Source organism: Rhyacophila brunnea, unplaced genomic scaffold (genome assembly GCF_057557595.1).
Source record: "Rhyacophila brunnea isolate RB1 unplaced genomic scaffold, BYU_Rbru_1.0 scaffold_2, whole genome shotgun sequence".
NCBI classification, from domain to species: domain Eukaryota; kingdom Metazoa; phylum Arthropoda; class Insecta; order Trichoptera; family Rhyacophilidae; genus Rhyacophila; species Rhyacophila brunnea.
The window spans coordinates 45,257,560-45,270,886 of record NW_028232859.1 but is presented as its reverse complement, the minus strand read 5'-3'; the positions used below and the strand labels follow the sequence as shown (position 1 = coordinate 45,270,886).

General features: G+C 35.2%; 3 protein-coding genes across 5 annotated transcripts in view; 1 reads left to right on the top strand and 2 right to left on the bottom strand.

Annotated features, from left to right (window-relative positions):
- The window catches only part of hpo (serine/threonine-protein kinase hippo), a 33,977-nt gene extending 30,267 nt beyond the window's left edge, over window positions 1–3,710 (bottom strand). The window contains exon 1 of the mRNA XM_085947694.1: window positions 3,529–3,710. Coding sequence (XP_085803820.1) covers window positions 3,529–3,542 — 14 coding nt within the window. The 5' untranslated portion in view covers window positions 3,543–3,710. The remainder of the gene's footprint in view (window positions 1–3,528) is intronic.
- A 388-nt stretch (window positions 3,711–4,098) lies between these two features.
- Window positions 4,099–7,908, top strand: Bug22 (cilia- and flagella-associated protein 20). 2 transcript variants are annotated; one of them, XM_085947717.1, is made up of 2 exons: window positions 4,099–4,514; window positions 5,351–7,908. In XM_085947717.1, the coding sequence occupies exons 1-2, from the start codon at window positions 4,239–4,241 to the stop codon at window positions 5,666–5,668; spliced, it is 594 nt and encodes a 197-aa protein (XP_085803843.1). In that variant the 5' UTR covers window positions 4,099–4,238; the 3' UTR covers window positions 5,669–7,908. The 2 variants fall into 2 exon arrangements, with proteins under 2 accessions (XP_085803843.1, XP_085803844.1); XM_085947718.1 differs by having other exon boundaries at window positions 4,099–4,131; window positions 5,351–5,716.
- The window catches only part of stau (double-stranded RNA-binding protein Staufen), a 33,561-nt gene continuing 27,475 nt past the window's right edge, over window positions 7,242–13,327 (bottom strand). For both annotated transcript variants that reach the window (XM_085947691.1, XM_085947692.1), the window contains 4 exons: window positions 12,510–12,614; window positions 12,260–12,417; window positions 9,890–10,095; window positions 7,242–8,546 (listed from right to left, as the gene is read on the bottom strand). In XM_085947691.1, coding sequence (XP_085803817.1) covers window positions 8,480–8,546; window positions 9,890–10,095; window positions 12,260–12,417; window positions 12,510–12,614 — 536 coding nt within the window. In that variant the 3' untranslated portion in view covers window positions 7,242–8,479. The remainder of the gene's footprint in view (window positions 8,547–9,889; window positions 10,096–12,259; window positions 12,418–12,509; window positions 12,615–13,327) is intronic.

Below are 13,327 nucleotides of genomic sequence, written 5' to 3'. Positions count from 1 at the left end.
TGGGGGTGCACATCACACCTGGAACAACATTCAACTCGATGTGGAATATCTGGGCTCTCTACTACACTCGGTTAAAACAAAATGCAGCCTATTCAGCGCTTGCATTCTGACGGTGCTGTCTTACGGTAACGGTAGGTACATAGTACCTTATGAAGGCTCAAAACAGCCGTAGAATGAGCTTCGAGAATAGATGTTTACGGCGGATACTGAGTGTGTGGTGATATAACTTTACAAATAACAATGAAATAAGAGAGCAGACTATGCAACCTCTCGCAAACTGAGAGTGAAGAGGAGATGTTGGACCTGGCTCAGCCTCGTACTGCAGATGCTTCAAGAAAATTTAACTTGGCTTGCTAAGCTAACCGGATTTCGGCGTCCTGGAAGGCTACTAAATACCATCCACAGAGTGTAGACGACGGAGCTACGGAATGGTGGCATGACTTGGAATAATGCAAGATGACTGGCAAGTAAAAGGGACTATTAGAGGCGCCGTGTGGTATCCATATGCTTTAACAAAGTGGCATCTATCTAGCTAGACTTGTATTAACCACTTCTTCTTCTTATTGTGCCATCCCCTAGCGGAGGTCGGCCACCATCAAGGCGATCTTATCTTTGTCGTCTGCTACCCGGAACAGTTCGGTGGAGCTGCACTCGTACCAATCACGGAGGTTCTTAAGCCACGAAATGCGGCGCCGTCCTCTGCTACGCTTCCCATTGATCTTTCCTTGAATGACGAGTTGGGGATTGCTGTATTTTTGTCCTCTCAAAATGTGGCCGAGGTATTGTAGTTTCCTGGTTTTGATACTACGTAGAACTTCTCGGTCCTTCCCCATTCGATTGAGAACTTCAACATTTGTCACCCGGTCAGTCCAAGGAATTTTGAGGATGCGTCTATACAGCCACATCTCGAAAGCTTCAAGTCTCCGTGACATCTCTTGGTTTAGCGTCCATACTTCCATACCATAGAAAAGAATTGAGAGCACATAACAACGTACCATACGCAGTCTCAGACCTAGGTTAAGATCTCGATTGCAAAGGAGGCGTCTCATTTTGAGAAAGGCGCTCCTTGCGATCTCAATTCTAGTTTTTATTTCCTGAGACTGGTCTCATTTCTCATTGACCTATGTACATAAATATATATAATGGGTCACACGTTCGATTGGTTCGCTGTTAATGACAAAATTTGTGTTGGTGTCTGGTATCGCTGTTCTCTTGAGGTTCATTTTTAAACCATAAGAATTACTGACCTCATTAACCTTTTCTACCAGTTGATGTAAACTCTTTAAACTATCAGCAATCAGCACAGTATCATCGGCATATCGTATATTGTAACCACAATATACAATAATTAGCCAGTTTTTTGTGTATATTTAAATTATTGCAGCACCAGAGACATCTATACTATTTTAATGGAATTAATGGATTATATGCATTTAAAATGTATAAAAACTATAATTCACCATCTTGATGTCAAATTTCAGCTCGACGATAGCTTGCAAAGAGACTAATATTTTGGAATGGTACCACTCGAGAGACAAATAGAGAGTGTGGGAGTCACACTCATGCAATGGATAAGCCTCAATTACATTGAGCTTCTTTACGAGCTGTTTGTTGGTGAATTTATAATCTGTCTGTAAAGTCGCCCAGTGTAATCATCGAACATGTTAGCTTGTTCGATGATTACACTGGGCGACTTTACAGGCAGATTATAAATTCGCCAACACACAGCTCGTAAAGAAGCTCAATGTAATTGAGGCTATAGGTATTTGAGCTTATTTGCTTTTATCCAAACCATAGATTTCAGGGCCGTTACATCCAATTATTTAAATACGCAGTTTAATATTGGTTGTCAGCTTATAAGATTTCACTTCTTTCATTATGTTGTATTATGTACCTATACATGTTTTTTTCCATGTTCGATCCTAATAAAATCATATGGGGTGCCACAGAGTGCAGGTTGAATGATTTTTTTACGAGAAAAGGATGTTAGCCACTTGCTCAACCTATTAGGTCCATACCCTGACTCCAAACACAAATTGAAAAACAACACGTGAATTTGCCAGATCCGGGATTCAAACTCAGGACCCACGACATTATATGCTTGGCGCATAACCGCTTAGCCATTGTGAACGAGCATAAATAGCAATATCATATTAATATTTTCAATATTTGGGTAATTAAATGTTGTAAGGTAGTACCTACTGTTCTTTATGGTTACGAACCGTTTAAGTACCTACTCCAATAGGCAGTCATCGCTACTAAAAGACGTCATACATTTATTTAATTTAACTTTCCCTATAATATGGTCACTCAACATTTATCATTATCAACTTATTATCATTTCCCAATACTAGTTTTATTTATCTTTTTAGTTGATTTACTGTTTACTAGAGGGTAATGCTAGAAACACATTACCATCACATCACGTGAACACACGTGACCTCACAGTAATTTCGCCCCACGGGCAAAGTTTTTGCAATATCGTATTACTTGATATTTAACCACACTGAAGTCACCTCACACGTGGTAGAACGTTTTTTAATGTTCTGCAGTTTTACACATTTTTCGAGTTAAATGATCTCTCACATATCTTTGATTCTAATGGTTTGGAAAAGAGCTATAAATGACAGGTAATTGACACAATCTTTATGTAGGTTGTCAGTTTTTATTATTGAATGTTCTGATGGTTTTAGTAAATGAAGTCAAGTGATGTGATGGTAATGTGTTTCTAGTTTAAATGGCCATTCTCAGTCCAGCATAGGGGGCATGTGTCTTCACGGATTATATTAACAGACGTTAATTTTACAAGAACTCTGGAGCCAAACATAAATACGATACAGCTGCAGTTTTCTATTTAGATACAGCATTCTATTCATTACTACATTGCAGATATTCTGTTCTTATAAATATCACTTCATTTGCAATTAATTAGTTGGATGATTTTTTTTTATTAAAATACTTAAATTAATAAATTTCCTCCAAAATTACTAATTTAATTACGTAGGTACTAATTAATATCCTTTAACAGGAAGTATTATTTCCAACGAGTTATACCTACAACGGAGAAGTACTAGACAATATCAGATTATGGTACTAAGAAAACAACACAAACTGTAAACATATAACATTGCTGTCACATGTGAAACTTGTATGGCAGAGAAGACCAGCTAATTGGAGTAAGAAATATCTCATTATAAATCTAGTTTCTGGTATATAACTTGACTTGGAGAGCTTTCCTCAAATATTTACACCCTTACCACTTGTTTCATACAAGAAGAAAACACATTCAAAACCTTAACTGAAATAATATGTAAGAAACCATCCAAAATTGACTAAAAACGAGGATTATTTTCATAAATAAAACGATATGAATGTTGTGCGAATACGTACGAAGACATTCTTAAGGCCAAAACGGTATCGGAAACCTAAATTATGGCAAATAAAGGTAATTGCAGGCATCAAACCAAACTAGACAATGATTGTCAAAATCATGTCAGTTATGGTTCACAACAAAACAAAGTTACTAACCTTTTGGAAGACATTGCTATTGTATATTCACTATCAATTTTAAAGACTATATGACACAGAATTTATTTGAAGATATTATTGAAATAATATACGAATTCAAATAAAACATAATTAAGCGGCACTTCAATTTTCCACGACCTCCATGATATTATCAGCAATATTATCTATGATTTCCAGATGGCAGATTGACAGCTTTTCGTTTTCCTGTTCCGTCAGAAGCAGTAACTGGAATTACAATAATGCAGTATTTAGGCATCAATAATATAAATGCCTTATTATAATTACATTAAAAATATACCATTTATTAGAAGTTTCAACTATATCATTTGATTCTTGAATTTATTAACATTTCTAAATTTTTCATAAATAAGGATTCAAAATATGAAATTCAAACAAGACGTGGTTTATTACATGTTTTTTTTTTCATCAACATTAACGTAAATAATTAATGTTTTAGAAGTCACCTAATGTATTTCAATACGCCTAAAAATACCTATTCGCATATAGGCAAAGAGGTTTCTTGATAATCTTTCGATTAAGTTTATTATCTATGCTTATAAGAGAGCTGGCAGCCCCATAATGGCAGATCTCCTTGTGGTTCTGGTTTAAAATTTTTGTTTACATTTTTGTCAAAATTATTATGTTGTGAAACAATATCGATCAAACGTCACCGTAGTAACGCAATTGAAGTTCTTTTTGTAATAATCAAAATGTTCAAAAACACATTTCAGTCCGGGTTCTTATCAATATTATACAGTATCGGCAGTAAACCTCTTCAAATTTGGGATAAGAAAGTTCGAAATGGCCATATCAAACGAATTACCGACAATGATATTCAAAGCCTTGTGTTGGAAATAGTCGGAACGAATGTCAGCACCACGTATATAACTTGCCCAGCAGATCCCAAAAAGACTTTAGGGATAAAATTACCATTCTTAGTTATGATAATCAAAAATTTGAAAAAGTACTTCACTTTTGAAGTTCAGGTATGTTTCTGTTGACTGTTTTAATTTTATTAAGTGCCCTGGTATTCCATGAATTATTACAGTTGAAAATTTCATCGCGTATGATGGTGGTTCTGAAACTAGGCAGATTTTCTTAAAATGAGTAAAGTTAGGTTAAGCCGCTGCCTCCTAGATTATTGGAATGCGAAAGGTGGGTCATAAGTAAGATGCCTAGTAATGATTATCATGAATTTGAAATTGCAACTACATAATTTTATGAATCGAATTTCGGTATAGTGATTACTGCAATTAGGCTTGTCTAAAAAAGTATCTTAAATTTTCTTCCAATACTATAAAACCGCAGACGCTCAGATTTGGTTAAGTTCACATTGTAGTGATCAGCCCGACCAAACTGGTTAACGGAACATCTCATCTGATAAAATTGTCTTCCACAACCTGATATTGAACATACATAAACACCTCAGAAATATACTTATTAGAAAAAATATTAGTACCTACTGGGCAGGACCCGAATCCGCATCCATCAAATTCCAGCCAATGTGCCTTACCAATTAGTCACTAACGCACCACACTAATCACATTGAAACTTGTATTATCTCAAATTCCATTAATATTACCAACCATGCTTTTGTAATTTCAGAGTGAAGATATTTTAAATACACGGAACTCATTATTGATATTATGACAAACCCAACCAAATCTGACTATCTGCATGGCCTTTTAGCACTCTTTTAACAATTCTTACACTGCCTGGTGGTGCAAGTTTAATATTATGTATTATAGAGACCTTTTAGTTTATGAATGAGCTTTGTAATGTATTAAAGAATTAGTTTGTATTTATGTCACACTGCTTCCAGGTATTGGATGACAAAAATGTCCGTAGAAGATTTCGCGCCAGCAATTATCAATCAGCTACCAGAGTGAAGCCTTTCATTTGCACGATGCCAATGAGGTTGGACGAAGGATGGAATCAGATACAATTCAATCTGGCAGACTTCACACGGCGTGCCTACGGAACCAACTATGTTGAAACGCTGAGGGTGCAAATCCACGCCAACTGCCGCATCAGACGCGTCTACTTCTCCGATAGACTCTATTCTGAAGATGAGCTACCCGCTGAATTCAAACTCTTCCTTCCGATACAAAATAAATCAAAAGCAGCAGTGGCCACGTAACATTTTAGTCAATCCAAAAATAGCCCAATAAAAAATCACTCGTGAAAATTGTGTTTTAGTCACCAGTACAAATTTTAACATAGATATAGTTTCCATAATATTTAAAATTAAACACATTTTAATAACGACCAGCGCGTCTATTCTATACACAAGACTGCTTTCGGCCGCTATCTAGGGTAGGTTTGTATCGAAATGTTGGCACTTATTGTAACAATTACAATAAGTGCTATGTTTTAACAGTACCTCTTTTGGCTGTGGTAAATTTTAGAGTAAGATGGACAGGTTTGACGGCTAACTTATTGTAATAATATAATAAGTGCTAATACTTCGATACAAACCTACCGTAGATAGCTGCCGAAAGCAGTCTTGTGTATAGAATAGACGCGCATGACAAGTTTGTTCCCACTAAGACTTTCCAATTATATTAAAACAGATGAGATAAAGTCCTGATCGTTATTAAACTATGGAGAGTAAGTAATATGTACTTATATATTGTTTTATTTTAATAAAATATCTTCCCGCCAAGAATTGACAGCTAGCACCATCAGAGATCTTGGAACTACAAATGAAACCCCTCCCCCAACCCTTCACATTATTTATCAATGATCCCTATGTACACACTCCAGGATTGCATTCATTCATACATACCTCCCATTCTGAATCATGAAATTTTACCTACAGAGCTGAAAATGCAACCAGAACTTATCCTTTTATTTTTGTAGTTTTGAAGCCAGTTATTTTCCAATAAATACATTACAATGAAATTACAATAAATACATTATAATTTCAACATGTTTAACCCTTAGAATACCACAGATCCGATATAACGGCTTTGCGTATTTGCTAAAAATACCATGAGGCGATATATTGACTTTCTGATGGAACTTTTTTAATGCCACATTTTATAAATGATTGTTTATATTTCAAAATTTGTCAACTGTAGTAATAAAATATGGTGCTCATTATCCCTTTTTTTATGTTATGAGTATAATAAAGGGCATTGTGTGATGTATGCTCAATTATTATTAATCATGACATCGGATACTACGCTGATAAAGCTGATGTTTTTTTATGCGACATCGGATACTACGTTGATAAAGCTGATGTTTTTTTTACGCGAAATATCACAATAACAATACCTAAAAATGGCAGTGGCATTACGACTGGAAAGATGGTGATTTTTCTGCAAACTAAAAAAATATTCCATAGTATGGGAATTCATTTTATGACAGTACCAGTAGTTTTAGTACTAATATTTTAATGTCCACAATATGCTCCACTTGATAAGGATATCTCGAAAAAATAATATATTTGAGGTTTTTGAATTAAGATAAAATATCCAGAACTAGATAAGTCTTCATTTTTCAAGAAATTGAACCATTGGAGATGATTCCTGCTAATAGTCACAGGTAAATTACTATTATTATCAGGATAAGGTGTGCTTGCATTGGGTTGCAATGGTTACATTGAATAAACCAACATGCATTTTTTCCCCACCAGGCTTCAGTAGCAGCCACTCTACCAACACGGCCACCATGGGTCCAAATTAAGATAACAAAAGTAAAACACAGGAAAGAATGAGAAATATGTTTATTTAATCAAATGTTTTCATAACATTCCACCGAAACATCGAATATGGAAAATAAATACCATCAAATTTCAAAGAAAACTAAATTAACCCACGAAATAAAGAAACAGTCTTGGAGTAAGAAAAAAAAATCATTTCCATAATCTTCAAGGATTCTTTTTAATAATTGGCTAACTAAAATATGGTGAATAAGAATAATATACTATCATATTTTAAATGTCGCTTGATTAGTATGACTTATTTTAAGAAGCAAATGTCATCTATAATCTAAGAAAAACATGATGCATCATTTAAGTACATTAACATAATATAAATAGTACAGCAATAAATGATGAAGAATGAAATAATAAAAACCAAAATAAAGTAAGTCCTTCATCTGCAGCTCATGTCTTATATTTATAACCTATCTCTGCAGCTTAAAATCCTTCAGTAAGTGAAACTATGAAAGCTTCAACTATTATATTGATTGATAACCAAAAAATTAATAAGTTCTCAATAACTAAACAATAAAAGAAGCATTCGACAAATGAAAATTTTAAGCAGCCGTCTATTTATCAATACGGTGGCCCCGTCACCGAATCAAAAATGCAGTTTATCAACTGACCTCAATTACACGAAACAAAAATGTTTAAAAAAAAAAAAAAAAAAACAATCCCTGGCAGAATGAAACTTAAAATAATACTGATGAACTAAAAATAAAAACGGATGAAAAGTACATCAAGGTCGTATCCCTTAATTTTTAAAACCTACAGCAAATAAACTCTAAGGAGATATTAGCATACAGAATGAGTATTTCTGAATGGACATACATTAATCGAGTACGGAAGCTATGATAGTAGTTCTAACAGTAAGCATATTACGATAACATTAACCATGGCCGCATGGCATTCTTACAATTATTAATAACTTCAAAAATTGATTGCGACAATGCATAAAAGAACCCTTATAATTATCGGCGGAACCGCCCCGCTCCGCTAATCCAAGTTAATGTTGTTCGCAATCAAATCTTAAAGCGAGAGTTATAAGCGCAGACAGAACCGCAGATGTGCAATAAGTTTTTTTCCCTTAGTACATATATCAACCCTACCTAGTGATAATTATCGGCAAAAATAAATTACCTTAACAATGACGAGTAGTTATTCACATACATTTAATACTTTATAAATAATAACAATATATTTTTAATGGGCAAACAATCAAAGAGACTCAACTAAATAAAATTCTTATTTGGTGATGCCGTTGGTTAATATTCCAGGGATGCCCCCCGCATTGCTCGGCACTATGTGAATTCTGAGGAAAAGAAATAGAAGAAATTAAAAGTGGAAAGATAAAAAACGAAAGTCGTAAGAAATATTAATTACACCGCTCGCTTTTGCATTCCTCCTATGATAATTAATCATTATTTTGGTAAAGAGCAGAAATATCTACAAGCGTTTGGTTTGAAATAAATAATAATTGAACAGAACAGGTGCTTTGCCTAATATATCCAGCTTACAAAGTCATCACGAGAGCTTTCACCCTACTAAATGGCTGAACATTGCATTTCTTTGGTAATACATAACATTTTTACAATACAGTTGTGAGTCTTCTTAAGATACTCAATGTTATCCACTACACCACCCTGTACACAAATGAGAAGCACCCTTCAATTTGTACTAGGAGTGCTTCAAGGAAAATTTGAATGGCGTGCACCTGTGTATAATATTCCTAATCTGACAATTTATATTTTTATCTATCCTGGATGCAGCAGATTACTAAATGCCAGGATGTAATAACAGATCAACACAATTGAATGTCAAGACAGGGTGGAGTGACTCTTTCCTTTCAACTGACATAATATTATAAGGACACTCCTGTAGGATGTGATTGACATTCTATGATTATAGCCAGTGGCGGTTCGTCCATATGAAATGCGGAACTGCAGCACCCCCAAGTAAATTGTGATAAATGTAATATTATAATATACATAAATTTATGTATATTATATGAAAATATCAATATTATTTAAAAACGTGTTAAGCTCGCCCGCGCACTGATACATCCAATAATAATTATCATACACCGCGATGAAAGTGATGCATAGCGTGATTTCATGCAGTACCACTTTCGATAGAATAGGTGAAGGAGGGGCGCGGGGAGCGGGGCTTGCCGCTCGGAGCTTAGTCTGGTACTGCCGCTCTGGCAGTATTTTCGTGTTGCAAACGTTGTTGGGTACAACGCCTCTGAGCTAGACGCGGCGCGAGTCGCGACAGAATGTCGAGAGCAACTAAAAGGTGATAGACCTTCTTTCAAGGAAAAAGGACAGAAGAATCAATTTTATAATGAAATAAAAAAAAATTATGTTTAATTTTGATGTAATGGTAAAATATAATCCAAATAAACATTTATTTTTATTTTTAATCAACCGCAGCACCCCCAGATATACTATCCACGAGCCACCACTGATTATAAGCATATTATGAAGAATTTTATTATCCAAACTGACATGATTTGGTGGCAAAACCACAGGAACAGGTCAAGAGAGCTGAGAAATCAAATTATTCGGATTGACTCAGACTATCAAATTACCTCCAGACAGAGACAGTGTCACACAGGAAACAGTAATACATGTATGTAGTGAAATAATAAGTTACCCTTGTCCCTGAGCAACGGCTACAGGGGCGGCTCCAGATGTGGGTGGGTGTGGGGTGAGATTGTCGATGCCCATCCGCGAGAGGTGCTCAAGGGCAGCGCGGGCCGATTGGTCATGCGATTGTTCTGTGGTGAGCCCACCTCCATGGCAGACCATTGGCGGGTCAATTGACAGAGACACCAGCGACAGAAACTCTCCATGATTTCCCTGCAATTGTTATATTAAACATTTATAAGGCTAACCGAAAGTGGATGGAACCTACAAATGTATACAAAAAGGATCAGCACATCTATTCTATACCCAAGGCTGATATCGAGGGTAGTTCATCATATTTATGTACTGAGGTATTACAATCGTTACAATAAGTTAGCCATCAAAACTGTCTATCTCGCTCTACTGTCGAACAAGAACCTCTTGTCCACGTGTTAAAACTAACAAGCCCCTCCTGTTTAGTCGACTAGTGACTTTCGGTTAAGCTTCAATTACATTGAGCTTCTTAACGAGCTGTTTGTTGGCGAATTTATAATCTGACTGTAAAGTCGCCCAGTGTAATCATCGAACATGTTAGCTTCTTCGATGATTACACTGGGCGACTTTACAGGCAGATTATAAATTCGCCAACAAACAGATCGTAAAGAAGCTCAATGTAATTGACGCTTTATCGACGAGATATTGTTGTCGGACAGGTCGAACAAGAACTTCTTGTCCATGTGTTAAAACTGTGAACTAACACGCCCCTCCTGTTAAGTCGACTACAGCGACTTTCGGTTATCGACGAGATCTTGTCAGATCTTGTCAGTCTTGCTAATACAGCCAAGAGGTGCTGTTAAAACATAGCACTTATTGTAACAATTATAACTAACTTATTGTAACAATTATAATACTCAATACAGTACTCTCTCAGTAATACGCCACCCCAAAAACCAGACAAGTGTCGAATTAGTGAAAACGGCGGATTAAAGTGCATAAATACAAAATATTGTAAAAATTAAGACAGGTATTTCATAAAAATAGTTTTGATTGAGAAATTTGTACTAGCAACTTACGGTTTTTTCTGTGATCAAAATTAATTAAAAATGTATTAAATTATACATATTATTTATTATAAACCTAGTTTATTAACTACATACATATTAAACAGTAAATCACTTAACACAACCACTTGTTCAGTGTTGTTTATTTTTTTCTGAATATTGTTGGAAGATTGTGTCATATCGTAATTTATGCAACATGATGAATGTGTTGACGGTTGCTATATTTTCCTCTGCCCATCTAATGGTAACGCGTCAGTCCCAGCTAGTGCATTTTCTGATTTGACTGTATGAGCTACAGTTGGTTGACAACTATTGCCTTCATCCTCAGAATACAAGCCTCTTGATGTATTTATAAGATCGTCTTCAGTCGTAAGTAGCTCATACTCCTCAGAACTTTCTGCTATGCATTCTACTAAAACATTTCGCGCTAGCTCTGAGTTTTCAGTCGTCCGCTAAATCGATTCTTCTAATGGAACTAAGTCTTCCGGTTACCTGTTTTCCATCTTGATTCGTGGAGGGTCACAGCTTTTTTCACGACTAAATTATTGCTCGTCCCGCTAGGTTGTTCCATGTCTCAGCTACATTAAATATGACGGCGGAGAGCTGATATAGGCACACGGCGGACTACTGAATTTAACATACGAATACCGGCGGATTATAGAGCTTGATTTTGTGATTTTAACTAGTAAAAATAACGGCGGATTATAGTAATTGCGGATAATCGAGCGGCGGATTACTGAGAGTACTGTACTTAAATATGATAAACCACCCTCGATAGCCACCAATAGCAACCTTGTGTATAGAAGAGATGCACAGATGTAAATATGTTAATTATGTAATGTATATTAAATTAAGCTAACTTACGTGGCACTACCATGAATAGTGGCAGAAATGATAAACACATGTCGCATCTGTAAAACATTGTCCACAGAATTCAGGCAAATATGGTATTAAATTTCATTTATTCATACACTATAAAATGAATCTGAATTTTGATTGAAATTAAAATGAATAATATTAATTTATTTTTTTTATTCAATAATATCATGTAATTGCTTGATTATTTAGGCAGCTGTTGAATTCTTCAATTCCACCACTATTCAATGGTGTTGTTACTCACTAAACATCTGATTTCTGTATTATGTAGAAAAAATATTAAAAAAAAAATTAATATAATATTTATTTGATAGAAATTTAATAGAAAATTTGGTAAATTAATGTCAAGCCGAAGGAACAAAATATAATTTTAATACGATTAATATAATTTAACTGCAAAAAAAATCTAAAAATCTATTATGAAAATTAGTTCAAATGAAATTGTCAAGGAGAGTCCTGACCTTGGGGAAGTCGGAAAACTGCACTTGGAATCCGAGCAGCTGCGCCAAGTAGAGCAGCTGGTCTTTGGGTCGGATCACCTGACTAGTCTGCGGAGAACTGCCCGTGCTGGAACTCACCACCGAGCTAGAGATGGGTTTCGCATTCGCCACTGTCGAACCTATTCATCGGTACACAACATAACATATTAATTAGTTTACAGTCACATAATCAATATTACTTTTGTACAATATACTATCAATATTGACGAACTTATTCTATGGTTGAGTTCATGTTTGGCAAGGGCGTCTGCGGTGGGAGACGTGCCGGCACGGAGAAGTTCCTTGGCGATCGCTGCTGTCGTTTCCACATTCACACCTATCAGACAACAAATAAACTTTAATCATTCAAAGCAATATTGGGAATTTCCTTCAGAGGTGCTGTTACTTTGTCATTATTATGAAAATGTATAGGACAGCACATACAGAATTTACGTACCCTCAAAGTAAATATTAGTAACAATGCAGGAAATTCATAAATCATTCAACTACACACTGAAAACATTCAATCTATTGAATTCAAATGGAACAGAGTAAGTTTAAAAATGTTCATTAAAATTATATTGCATACCATCTTCGTCGGCTGTAGGTATTCAATTGGCAGCAAAAAAAACACAAAATCACAGGATCCTTAGTAATACAAGCAAAAATCTACTTAATTAGTTAGGTCAACTAATGCCTGGATTCCACTTGTTTATCCGTTTACATATAATCAACGTAAAACTTGTCTGTCTCTAGTGTGGACAGCCAAATGCTGAACTTTCGCATGTCAAAATGTAATTAATAAAATAACATATTAATATGTAAATAACGATCTCGGTTGGATATAATATGTATTTTACATTGTCACATTAAATGGATAATACATAACTCTGCCAAGTAACTATAATATAGTTGACTACATATTTTGATCGCTTCATCTTCCACTTCACGTCAACTTTTCAATTCTGAGTGGTTTTGTGCATGCTTTTGGTTAAAAGTGTGTTACGATTGCCTACTCTTGCACGTAAAATAGTTTCAATTTTTTATGTG

Bases quoted from the DNA above. Each gene is read 5' to 3' on its own strand.
- Bug22 (XM_085947717.1), top strand. From the start codon at position 4,239: ATGTTCAAAAACACATTTCAGTCCGGGTTCTTATCAATATTATACAGT. The intron at 4,515-5,350 runs GTATGTTTCTGT...CACTGCTTCCAG, and splicing joins ACTTCACTTTTGAAGTTCAG to GTATTGGATGACAAAAATGT.